The sequence below is a fragment of the Panulirus ornatus genome, chromosome 21 (genome assembly GCF_036320965.1).
Source record: "Panulirus ornatus isolate Po-2019 chromosome 21, ASM3632096v1, whole genome shotgun sequence".
NCBI classification, from domain to species: Eukaryota; Metazoa; Arthropoda; class Malacostraca; order Decapoda; family Palinuridae; genus Panulirus; species Panulirus ornatus.
The window spans coordinates 31,195,985-31,208,798 of record NC_092244.1 but is presented as its reverse complement, the minus strand read 5'-3'; the positions used below and the strand labels follow the sequence as shown (position 1 = coordinate 31,208,798).

The following is a 12,814-nucleotide window of genomic DNA, read 5'->3' as shown; positions in this document are numbered from 1 at the left end:
CACTCTTTTTATTACTACATATCTCTCTTGCCCTTTCATTATTTATTCAGTCAGACCACCTCACCACAAATTGTCCTTAAACATTTCCAACACATCCACCCTCCTCCACACAACCCTATCTATAGCCCATACTTCACAAACATATGATATTATTGGAACTACTAATCCTTCAAACATACCCATTTTTGTTCCGAGATAATGTTCTCTCTTTCCACACATTCTTCATTGCTCCCTGAACCTTTGCCCCGACTCCCAGCCTATGACTCCTTTCTGCTTCCATGATTCTATCCACTACCAAGTTTACTCACAGATATCTAAAACACTTCACTTCCTCCAATTTCTCTCCATTCAAACATACATCCCAACTAACTTGTCCCTTAACCTTGCTGAACCTAATAACCTTGCTTTTATTCACATTTACTTTCAACTTTCTCCTTTCACACACTTTTCCAGACCTAGTCACCAACTTCTGCAGTTTCTCAGTTGAATCAGCTACCACTGCTGTATCACCAAACATCAACTAATTCACTTCCCAGGCCCTTTCATCCCCAGTAGGCTGCATACTTGCCCTTCTTTCCAAAACTATTACATTTACCTCCCAAACCACCCCATCCATAAACATATTAAACAACCATGGTGACATCACACACCCCTGCCACAGACCAAGCTTCACTGAGAACCAAACACTCTCCTCTCTTCCTACTCGTACACATGCCTTACACCCTTGATAAAAACTTCTTACTGCTTCTAACAGCTTACCTTCTACGCCATATATTTTTAAGACCTTCGTCTAAGCATGTCTATCAACCCTATCATATGCCTTCTCCAGATCCATAAATGCCACATACAAATCCATGTGTTTTTGTATTTCTCACATATATTCTTCAAAGTAAACACTTGATTCACACATCTTCTGCCACTTCTAAAACCACACTGCTCCTACCCAATCTGATGGTCCGTACATATCCTCATCCTCTCAATCAATACTCTCCCATGTGATTTTCCAGGTATACTCAACAAGCTTATGTCTCTTTAGTTTGAACACTCAACTTTATCCCCTTTGCCTTTGTGTAGTGGCATTATACATGCATTCCACCAATCCTCAGGCACTTCACCATGATCCATACATACTTTGAATATCCTTATCAACCAATCGACAATATATATATATATATATATATATATATAGGAGTCACGCGGGGAGTGATCATCCTCCTCGAAGGCTCAGAGTGGGGTGCCTAAATGTGTGTGGTTGTAACCAAGATGTGAAAAAAGGAGAGATAGGTAGTATGTTTGAGGAAAGGAACCTGGATGTTTTGGCTCTGAGTGAAACGAAGCTCAAGGGTAAAGGGGAAGAGTGGTTTGGAAATGTCTGGGGAGTGAAGTCAGGGGTTAGTGAGAGGACAAGAGCAAGGGAAGGAGTAGCAATACTCCTGAAACAGGAGTTGTGGGAGTATGTGATAGAATGTAAGAAAGTAAATTCTCGATTAATATGGGTAAAATTGAAAGTTGATGGAGAGAGGTGGGTGATTATTGGTGCATATGCACCTGGGCATGAGAAGAAAGATCATGAGAGGCAAGTGTTTTGGGAGCAGCTAAATGAGTGTGTTAGCGGTTTTGATGCACGAGACCGGGTTATAGTGATGGGTGATTTGAATGCAAAGGTGAGTAATGTGGCAGTTGAGGGAATAATTGGTATGCATGGGGTGTTCAGTGTTGTAATGAAACATTTCAACAATCCACTCCTCAGCAAAATATTATGTGCTGACAAACATATGATTATTGGAACTACTATCTTAAAAAATTTGTCCGAGATAATTTACTTACATTCTTATGTACCTGAGACTTGACCCAGTAGATCTTTTGTTCATGTTTATCATGACAAGTTACTCACGAATCTAAAACATTTTCTAATTTTCTCAATGTCAAAAGTCATCCAACTAGATTTGTCTTAACCTTGCTGAATCTATGGACCTGCTTATTCACATTATTCAATTTCTTTCAGACATTCCAGACCTAGTACATGTTGGTTGCCAAGGTGTGAACAGTACCAGCTGTAGCTGAAAGGACAACTGTTATAGGAACGTTCACCCAGTAGGGATTGTTCTATCCAAAATAGGTAATACTCAAACACAGCCATCCATAAACGTGATTATTTAAACCATGGTGACATCAATGCCACAGGATAATTTTCTAAAAGAAGGAACAGAGAAGGGGGCCAGGTGAGGATATTCCTTCAGAGGCCCAGTCCTCTGTTCTTAACGCTACCTTGCTAACGCGGGAAATGGCAAATAGTTTGAAAGAAAAAAGAAAAGGTTTGGATGGTATTGCAGTGGAATTTATTAAAAAAGGGGGTGACTGTATTGTTGACTGGTTGGTAAGGTTATTTAATGTATGTATGACTCATGGTGAGGTGCCTGAGGATTGGCGGAATGCGTGCATAGTGCCATTGTACAAAGGCAAAGGGGATAAGAGTGAGTGCTCAAATTACAGAGGTATAAGTTTGTTGAGTATTCCTGGTAAATTATATGGGAGGGTATTGATTGAGAGGGTGAAGGCATGTACAGAGCATCAGATTGGGGAAGAGCAGTGTGGTTTCAGAAGTGGTAGAGGATGTGTGGATCAGGTGTTTGCTTTGAAGAATGTATGTGAGAAATACTTAGAAAAGCAAATGGATTTGTATGTAGCATTTATGGATCTGGAGAAGGCATATGATAGAGTTGATAGAGATGCTCTGTGGAAGGTATTAAGAATATATGGTGAGGGAGGCAAGTTGTTAGAAGCAGTGAAAAGTTTTTATCGAGGATGTAAGGCATGTGTACGTGTAGGAAGAGAGGAAAGTGATTGGTTCTCAGTGAATGTAGGTTTGCGGCAGGGGTGTGTGATGTCTCCATGGTTGTTTAATTTGTTTATGGATGGGGTTGTTAGGGAGGTGAATGCAAGAGTTTTGGAAAGAGGGGCAAGTATGAAGTCTGTTGGGGATGAGAGAGCTTGGGAAGTGAGTCAGTTGTTGTTCGCTGATGATACAGCGCTGGTGGCTGATTCATGTGAGAAACTGCAGAAGCTGGTGACTGAGTTTGGTAAAGTGTGTGAAAGAAGAAAGTTAAGAGTAAATGTGAATAAGAGCAAGGTTATTAGGTACAGTAGGGTTGAGGGTCAAGTCAATTGGGAGGTGAGTTTGAATGGAGAAAAACTGGAGGAAGTAAAGTGATTTAGATATCTGGGAGTGGATCTGGCAGCGGATGGAACCATGGAAGCGGAAGTGGATCATAGGATGGGGGAGGGGGCGAAAATTCTGGGAGCCTTGAAGAATGTGTGGAAGTCGAGAACATTATCTCGGAAAGCAAAAATGGGTATGTTTGAAGGAATAGTGGTTCCAACAATGTTGTATGGTTGCGAGGCGTGGGCTATGGATAGAGTGGTGTGCAGGAGGATGGATGTGCTGGAAATGAGATGTTTGAGGACAATGTGTGGTGTGAGGTGGTTTGATCGAGTAAGTAACATAAGGGTAAGAGAGATGTGTGGAAATAAAAAGAGCGTGGTTGAGAGAGCAGAAGAGGGTGTTTTGAAATGGTTTGGGCACATGGAGAGAATGAGTGAGGAAAGATTGACCAAGAGGATATATGTGTCGGAGGTGGAGGGAACGAGGAGAAGAGGGAGACCAAATTGGAGGTGGAAAGATGGAGTGAAAAAGATTTTGTGTGATCGGGGCCTGAACATGCAGGAGGGTGAAAGGAGGGCAAGGAATAGAGTGAATTGGAGCGATGTGGTATACCGGGGTTGACGTGCTGTCAGTGGATTGAATCAGGGCATGTGAAGCGTCTGGGGTAAACCATGGAAAGCTGTGTAGGTATGTATATTTGCGTGTGTGGACGTATGTATATACATGTGTATGGGGTTGGGTTGGGCCATTTCTTTCGTCTGTTTCCTTGCGCTACCTCGATAAAGCGGGAGACAGCGGCAAAAAAAAAAAAGAAAAGAAAAATATATATATATATATATATATTTTTTTTTTTTTTTTTTTTTAACTATTCGCCATTTCCCGCGATAGCGAGGTAGCGTTAAGAACAGAGGACTGGGCCTTTGAGGGAATATCCTCACCTGGCCCTCTTCTCTGTTCCTTCTTTTGGAAAAATTTAAAAAAAAAAACGAGAGGGGAGGATTTCCAGCCCCCCGCTCCCTTCCCTTTTAGTCGCCTTCTACGACACGCAGGGAATACGTGGGAAGTATTCTTTCTCCCCTATCCCCAGGGATAATATATATATATATATATATATATATATATATATATATATATATATATATATATATATATATATATATATATATATGTGGTATACTGGGGTCTATGTGCTGTCAGTGGATTGAACCAAGACATGTGAAATGTCTGGGGTAAGCCATGGAAAGGTCTGTGGGGCCTGGATGTGGAAAGGGAGCTGTGGTTTCGGTGCATTACACATGACAGCTAGAGACTGAGTGTGAATGAATGTGACCTTTTTTCTCTTTTTCTGGTGCTACCTCGCTGTAGGGGGGGATGCTATTTCATGTGTGGTGGAGTGACGACGAGAATGGATGAAGGTAGCAAATATGAATATGTACATGTGTATATATGTATATGTCTGTGTATGTATATGTATGTATATGCTGAACTGTACATATATGTATATGAGAGTGTATAGGTGTTTATGAATATACATGTGTATGTTGGTGGGTTGGGCCATTCCTCGTCTGTTTTCCTTGCGCTACCTCGCTGACACAGGAGACGGCGATTAAGCATACAAATTTGCCATTTCCTTCATTAGCAAGGTAGCATTAAGATCAGAGGTCTGAACCTTAGAGGGCATAGCCTCACTTGGCCCCTTCTCTGTTCTTTATTTTGGAAAAGTAAAAAAATGGGAGGGGAGGATGCAGGCCAGTGGAGAATTTTTTTCTTCTGAGGCTCAGTCATCTGTTCTTGATTCTACCCATATATATACCCGTTCCATATAAAGTATGATATGAACAGCATTCAGCAGTGTTATCCATCGGAACTGATTATGAATTGTGTATCATTTATTATGTCATCTTTATATATAGAACTTTGGTATGCATTCTTTCTGTGACAACAAAGTGCTAATTTTGGCTAAGTCAGCCTATCAGATTTGTATCTAGTTAATATTTTTTGTACCAGTAAATGAAAATAAGATTTATCATAACCCAGCATTCCACATATTTACTAATGATAGACTATATATTTGAAAAAGAAAGAATTTGTTTGGTGATAACCTTGATTACTTTAAGAAATGATGTGAAATATTACTTTATTATTTATTGATTACCACATATCGAGTTTGTAACTTGCCTCATTCTAAAGCATGGATTTTTTTTTTTGAGCAGGATGGTCTCTTGGTGAACATCAAGAGTGGTCAAAGTTTAGCAATTTTGAGGTTGCAACAAGAGTGCCATTTATAATAAGGCGAAGGATTTCTCAGACTGATAATCCTCATCAAAGCAATAGCTTGTTAAGGGAATTAGACAATGCCACTTCTTATTCCTTTAAGAAAATGCAGATATCCTCTGCAGAAAGTGAAATACAAAACACTAATTCAGAAGAGAGCAGCAAATTCACATTAGAAACTCACAATGAGGTCATATCAGAAACAAAACTGAAGAGAGAGATTTTGAAAAGTGTCCAAAGTAATATCACTTTCAGAAGTTATGATGGCCTTATTGAACTGGTGGATTTATTTCCAACTTTGGTTGACTTGGCAGGATTACCTGCACTGTCAACCTGTCCAGAAGATTCTAGAGATGTGTTGGTTTGCACAGAAGGAACCAGTTTATCTGCAGTATTAAATATGATATGGAATGACACAGTCCCTCATGTATCCAAGGATATAGAAGTGAGAAGACACTACAATCAACAGAAAGTGCTTAGGAAGTACAAATTCATCTCCCAGTTCCAAAGTGGCATGCAAGTGAAAAAGGCAGCATTTAGTCAGTACCCTCGACCAGGACCTGAACCAACCATTCAGCCAGATAGTGACCAGCCTCCAATGCGCAATACAACTATTATGGGTTACTCAATGAGGACTAATAGTTATCGCTATACTGTCTGGTTAAAGTTCAACAATGTTACTTTTAAGCCAGACTGGAGTCAATTCATTGCTGAGGAGTTGTATGATCATGGAGTGGATCCTGAAGAGAATCATAATATTTGTAGGAAAAGAGCATACAGGTTTAAGAAGAAGCGACTGCAGAAGGAATTCATGAAAGGCTGGAGATATGCTTTCTCTGTTTAGTACAAAATATTTATATAGTGTAATAAGTAGATACATGCAATATGAACTACAATACACTTTCCTTCATATGCAACTGTTGGAACTTAGGCATTGTTTTTATAATGGTATTGTATGAATGATGATGATTTCCCCTTTCGGGTAGTATATTTTCCCTGCTCTGCAGATATCTCAATACCTGTTGTTAAAAATGATCATATAGACAACTATCTAGATCTGGTTATAAAATTTTAAATTGTTTGGTGCCTGTAATGATCCTTCATTTGTGTGGATATGTTTGAAATAATATTTGAAATTTTTGTAACTTAAATATTGAAGTGTTGAACAGGTATTTTCATATTATTTGCATTGTAAGTGTTATAGTAGTTTTTAAAAAGATATTTTTGGATAAACAAGAATTGCACACATCCATTTTGTACAAGTTACTGAGAATAATGTATATGTGAACTGTATATATATATATATATATATATATATATATATATATTCTTTCTTCTTCTTTTAAACTATTCGCCATTTCCCGCGTTAGCGAGGTAGCGCTAAGAACAGAGGACTGGGCCTTTTTTGGAATATCCTCAACTGGCCCCCTCTGTTCCTTCTTTTGGAAAATTTAAAAAAAAAAACGAGAGGGGAGGATTTCCAGCCCCCCGCTCCCTCCCCTTTTAGTCGCCTCTACGACACGCAGGGAATACGTGGGAAGTATTCTTAATCCCATATATATATATATATATATATATATATATATATATATATATATATATGATAGACCTCAGTATTCATCATATGGCTCCTGATTTCAAGACCAAATATGAACTACAAGAAGATCTTGAGAAGAAATTCAGCTTTTAGTTAACCAAACCAAAGTGCAGACACAAATGGGTGGTGCTTAGCAATGATAAGAGGGGAAAGATGGAAATTATAGTAATGCATACTTTGTTGTACTGTATTTATGATTATTATTCTGTTGTGTCTATGAATGGTGGAATCATTGCTAAAGTTCACCCAAGGTATATCTACCTTAGTATAACTAACACTCTTTTACCACTACCTTATAACTTAGCCAATCACATCTACTTACAAATTCATAAGGAAGGACAAAATTTTGGCATCATATTACAAAACTGTGGTAACCTTCAGTTCTTGCCTTATTACTGCCAAGTGATTCTACCACCCAACCTCAGCACATTCTCAGAATGAAACCCAATGAAACTTAAGTCCACTTGAAGATATAGTACTTAGATGTCTAGTCTTGAAATACTAACTATATTTTCTTGACAAAACTAAGTAATTTTTGTACTTTTGTACTGGTTTTAGAACTGCAGGTGCATTGTTGCTGCTTGCTATTTATATAAACTGTGGTGAGCAGTATTCAATCATTTGTGGATTGAGTAAATCCTGTAATTTATTAAGAATTCAAATAGCATTTAGCTTTCTTTTACAAAAATGCTAAATGATTTTCTTCATATCTTTTTTATTTATTATACTTTGTCGCTGTCTCCCGTGTTAGCAAGGTAGCACAAGGAAACAGATGAAAGAATGGCCCAGCCCACCCACATACACGTGGAATATACATACACGTCCACACACAGCACATATACATACCTATATATCTCAACGTATACATATATATACACACACAGACATATACATATATACACATGTACATAATTCATACTGTCTGCCCTTATTCATTCCTGTCTCTGCCCCACCACACATGAAATGACAACTCCCTCCCCCCCGCATGTGCACGAGGTAGTGCTAGGAAAAGACAAAGGCCACATTCGTTCACACTGTCTCTAGCTGTCATGTATAATGCACCGAAACCACAGCTCCCTTTCCACAATGAATTTCTTACCTTAGCTTTTTATAACTAGTACATATTTTGTGTCAGTGACCCTGTTTAGGGCATGCATGTTGTGCCAAACCCACCTGAAAACATCAAATGTGTTAAGTTACCATGTTTGGCATACTCATAGAGTTAAGGACATATTAAATGAGTTGTTCAATAGCCAACACTGTGTGTTTGATGTTTATACTTCCTCTTTTAGAGTAAGAATTCTTTGGTTACATTTAAGTTTAATTACTATAGCTGGTTAAGTCTGGAATGATGCTAGGAGCAAAAGATGAAATTTGTTAGAACTGGAGAAAGTATTTCAACCCATTCCATTTAACCACAGGCACTCCTAGCCTCTCCCCTAGTATGATTAGGGGAAACAATAAATGGAATTCCAAATTTTTTCAAAACAGCCTTTGAGAAATGCAAGATACACCATTACAACTGTGGATCTATGAAAAAATGGACAAACAAAATATGGTATGGCTTATATGCTGTGGAAACATTCACAAGGTCACCACAGGTGGTGGTGACAGCTGGATTTTGGAGTATTTCATGGTTATATAAGTTCTGTCTACTGGCACATACACTAACATGTCTAAAGGTTTATGGTGGCATTACATGTGGTTCTCAGTGAATGTAGGTTTGCGGCAGGGGTGTGTGATGTCTCCATGGTTGTTTAATTTGTTTATGGATGGGGTTGTTAGGGAGGTAAATGCAAGAGTTTTGGAAAGAGGGGCAAGTATGAAGTCTGTTGGGGATGAGAGAGCTTGGGAAGTGAGTCAGTTGTTGTTCGCTGATGATACAGCGCTGGTGGCTGATTCATGTGAGAAACTGCAGAAGCTGGTGACTGAGTTTGGAAAAGTGTGTGGAAGAAGAAAGTTAAGAGTAAATGTGAATAAGAGCAAGGTTATTAGGTACAGTAGGGTTGAGGGTCAAGTCAATTGGGAGGTGAGTTTGAATGGAGAAAAACTGGAGGAAGTGAAGTGATTTAGATATCTGGGAGTGGATCTGGCAGCGGATGGAACCATGGAAGCGGAAGTGGATCATAGGGTGGGGGAGGGGGCGAAAATCCTGGGGGCCTTGAAGAATGTGTGGAAGTCGAGAACATTATCTCGGAAAGCAAAAATGGGTATGTTTGAAGGAATAGTGGTTCCAACAATGTTGTATGGTTGCGAGGCGTGGGCTATGGATAGAGTTGTGCGCAGGAGGACGGATGTGCTGGAAATGAGATGTTTGAGGACAATGTGTGGTGTGAGGTGGTTTGATCGAGTGAGTAACGTAAGGGTAAGAGAGATGTGTGGAAATAAAAAGAGCGTGGTTGAGAGAGCAGAAGAGGGTGTTTTGAAGTGGTTTGGGCACATGGAGAGGATGAGTGAGGAAAGATTGACCAAGAGGATATATGTGTCGGAGGTGGAGGGAACAAGGAGAAGAGGGAGACCAAATTGGAGGTGGAAAGATGGAGTGAAAAAGATTTTGTGTGATCGGGGCCTAAACATGCAGGAGGGTGAAAGGAGGGCAAGGAATAGAGTGAATTGGAGCGATGTGGTATACCGGGGTTGACGTGCTGTCAGTGGATTGAAGCAGGGCATGTGAAGCGTCTGGGGTAAACCATGGAAAGCTGTGTAGGTATGTATATTTGCGTGTGTGGACGTATGTATATACATGTGTATGGCGGGGGGGTTGGGCCATTTCTTTCGTCTGTTTCCTTGCGTTACCTCGCAAACGCGGGAGACAGCGACAAAGTATAATGAAAAAAAAAAAATAATACCTTGAACATAAATATCTGGACAATTGTGGAAAAAATGCTAAAATAAACAAAAGTCAGCTTGCTACTGGTATATGGCCAATCCCAAACGGTGATATAGGAACGAAGGAGACATTTATTCTGTAAATCTCCAGAAATTGCACACATTTTTCAATGCCTTTTTCAGTAATGTATGCTATAAGCATATATATATTACTCCCTCCAACATGTTATGTATGATTTACATATCCATTGAATGCCTGATAAACTGTTATATCATAAGCTGTAAGTAGAATGTAAAACTTTGGTAACGGAATGTAGTGTAACAGTTTAGAGTTCCTGATCATGACAAATTCACAGGCTGCTGTGGGACGAGTGCATAGGTTTGAATCCTGGTTGCGGCAGTCAGGCCACATTCAACCCAGCTGTTCATACGCCCTAAGGGGTTGATCAATAAAATGGGTACCTAGCTTAGGCTAGGGTATATATGTATATATCATTAATGGGATGGCCTTAATTAGGACCTCAGTTGCCCGTGGCATCTCATCTAACATAAAAAGAATAACTGTGGTGAGCATACTTAGGCTGTTTCCTTTAAATTGGTAAGTGCATCATATCTCTTGGCAACTTATGACTGCAATAGCTCTATATTTCTGCCCTTACTCTAGGATTTTCTTCAGGAAAGTAATATATGATTAGGTATTAGAAATGTTTGGCAAGAAAAAGATAGAAAATTGTTGGAAACATGAGGTTAGATCATGTGACCTTTCACATGGTTTTGGGCAGGGCAAGCACCTGACATAATCCTCTTACTGGCTGCGAGTGTTATGGTGTCCAGGATCCACTGACCGATGAGAGTTTAGTGTTTTGTCTGCTGTTAATAACTGTGGATTCTACAATTTTTATTTTAAAACTACAGTTTGGTTTATATAAACACAGGCATTATTCCAATCCATAGTGAGGCCTTCATTACAAACAAGATTAGAAATTGCAGAGCTTCCTTGACCATATCTGACTGATTTTTTGTATTCAGCAACTACACTCTTTAAATTACAGTCAGTTTTGACAGTATGATAAGGCTTACATTGGCCAAATTGGTCATACTTTAAATTGTATGGTTGCCAAACACGTTACATGTGGCGAGATCAGTTACATGTGGCGAGAAAGCATTGCTATATTCAATCATGCTCATGGTGAAGGCTACACTATAGATTGAAATAATGCTTCAGTATAATATAAAACAAATTTTAGTATCTAACAAAACATTGTAGAATCCACTCTTATTGCATTGAGAGAAAATAACCATAATGCTCACAGCCATTAAGAGCATCATGTTACATGCTTTCACCCAAACCTCTATGACAGATCATGTGACCTAACCTGATGTTGCTAACCAGTCTCAAAACTTTTTTTGCCAAACTTTTATCATATCTAATCAATACCCTCCAATATAATTTCCCTGGAATACTCAACAAACTTATACCTCTGTAATTTGAACACTCATCTTTATCCACTTTGCCTTTGTTCAATGGCACTATGCATGCAAATAAGTTTGTTGAGTATTCCTGAGAAATTATATGGGAGGGTATTGATTGAGAGGGTGAAGGCATGTACAGAGCATCAGACTGGGGAGAAGCATTGTGGTTTCAGAAGTGGTAGAGGATGTGTGGGTCAGGTGTTTGCTTTGAAAAAATGTACATGAGAAATACTTAGAAAAGCAAATGGATTTGTATGTAGCATTTATGGATCTGGAGAAGGCATATGATAGAGTAGATAGAGATGCTCTGTGGAAGGTATTAAGAATATATGGTGTAGGAGATAAGTTGTTAGAAGCAGTGAAAAGTTTTTATCGAGGATGTAAGGCATGTGTACGAGTAGGAAGAGAGGAAAGTGATTGGTTCTCAGTGAATGTTGGTTTGCGGCAGGGTTGCATGATGTCTCTATGGTTGTTTAATTTGTTTATGGCTGGGGTTGTTAGAGAGGTGAATGCAAGAGTTTTGGAAAGAGGGGCAAGTATGCAGTCTGTTGTGGATGAGAGAGCTTGGAAATTGAGTCAGTTGTTGTTTGCTGATGATACTGCACTGGTGGCTGATTCGGGTAAGAAACTGCAGAAGCTGGTGACTGAGTTTGGTAAAGTGTGTGTGAAAGAAGAAAGCTGAGAGTAAATGTGAATAAGAATAAAGATATTAGGTACAGTAGGGTTGAGGGACAAGTCCAGTGGGAGGTAAGTGTGAATGGAGAAAAACTGGAGGAAGTGAAGTGTTTTAGATATCTGGGAGTGGATTTGGCAGTGGATGGAACCATGGAAGCGGAAGTAAATCATAGTGTGGGGGAGGGGCGAAAGTTCTGGGAGTGTTGAAAAATGTGTGGAAGCCAAGAACGTTATCTCGGAAAGCAAAAATGGGTATGTATGAAGGAATAGTGGTTCCAACAATGTTATATGGTTGCAAGGCTTGGGCTATAGATAGAGTTGTGCGAAGATGGGTGGATGTTCTGGAAATGAGATGTTTGAGGACATTATGTGGTGTGAGGTAGTTTGATCGAGTAAGTAATGAAAGGGTAAGAGAGATGTGTGGAAATAAAAAGAGCGTGGTTGAGAGAGCAGAAGAGGGTGTTTTGAAATGGTTTGGTCACATGGAGAGAATGAGTGAGGAAAGATTGACCAAGAGGATATATGTGTCGGAGGTGGATGGAACGAGGAGAAGAGGGAGACCAAATTGGAGGTGGAAAGATGGAGTGAAAAAGATTTTGTGTGATCGGGGCCTGAACATGCAGGAGGGTGAAAGGAAGGCAAAGAATAGAGTGAATTGGAGCGATGTGGTATACTGGGGTTGACGTACTGTCAGTGGATTGAATCAAGGCATGTGTATGGGGGTGGGTTGGGCCATTTCTTTCGTCTGTTTCCTTGCGCTACCTCGCAAACGCGGGAGACAGCGACAAAGCAAAAAAAAAAAA

General features: G+C 39.6%; 1 protein-coding gene across 3 annotated transcripts in view; it reads left to right on the top strand.

Annotated features, from left to right (window-relative positions):
* Ids (iduronate 2-sulfatase) overlaps window positions 1-8,291 on the top strand; it is a 76,854-nt gene extending 68,563 nt beyond the window's left edge. For all 3 annotated transcript variants that reach the window (XM_071675893.1, XM_071675890.1, XM_071675892.1), the window contains one exon: window positions 5,377-8,291. In XM_071675893.1, coding sequence (XP_071531994.1) covers window positions 5,377-6,281 — 905 coding nt within the window. In that variant the 3' untranslated portion in view covers window positions 6,282-8,291. The remainder of the gene's footprint in view (window positions 1-5,376) is intronic.
* Window positions 8,292-12,814: the final 4,523 nt, after the last annotated feature.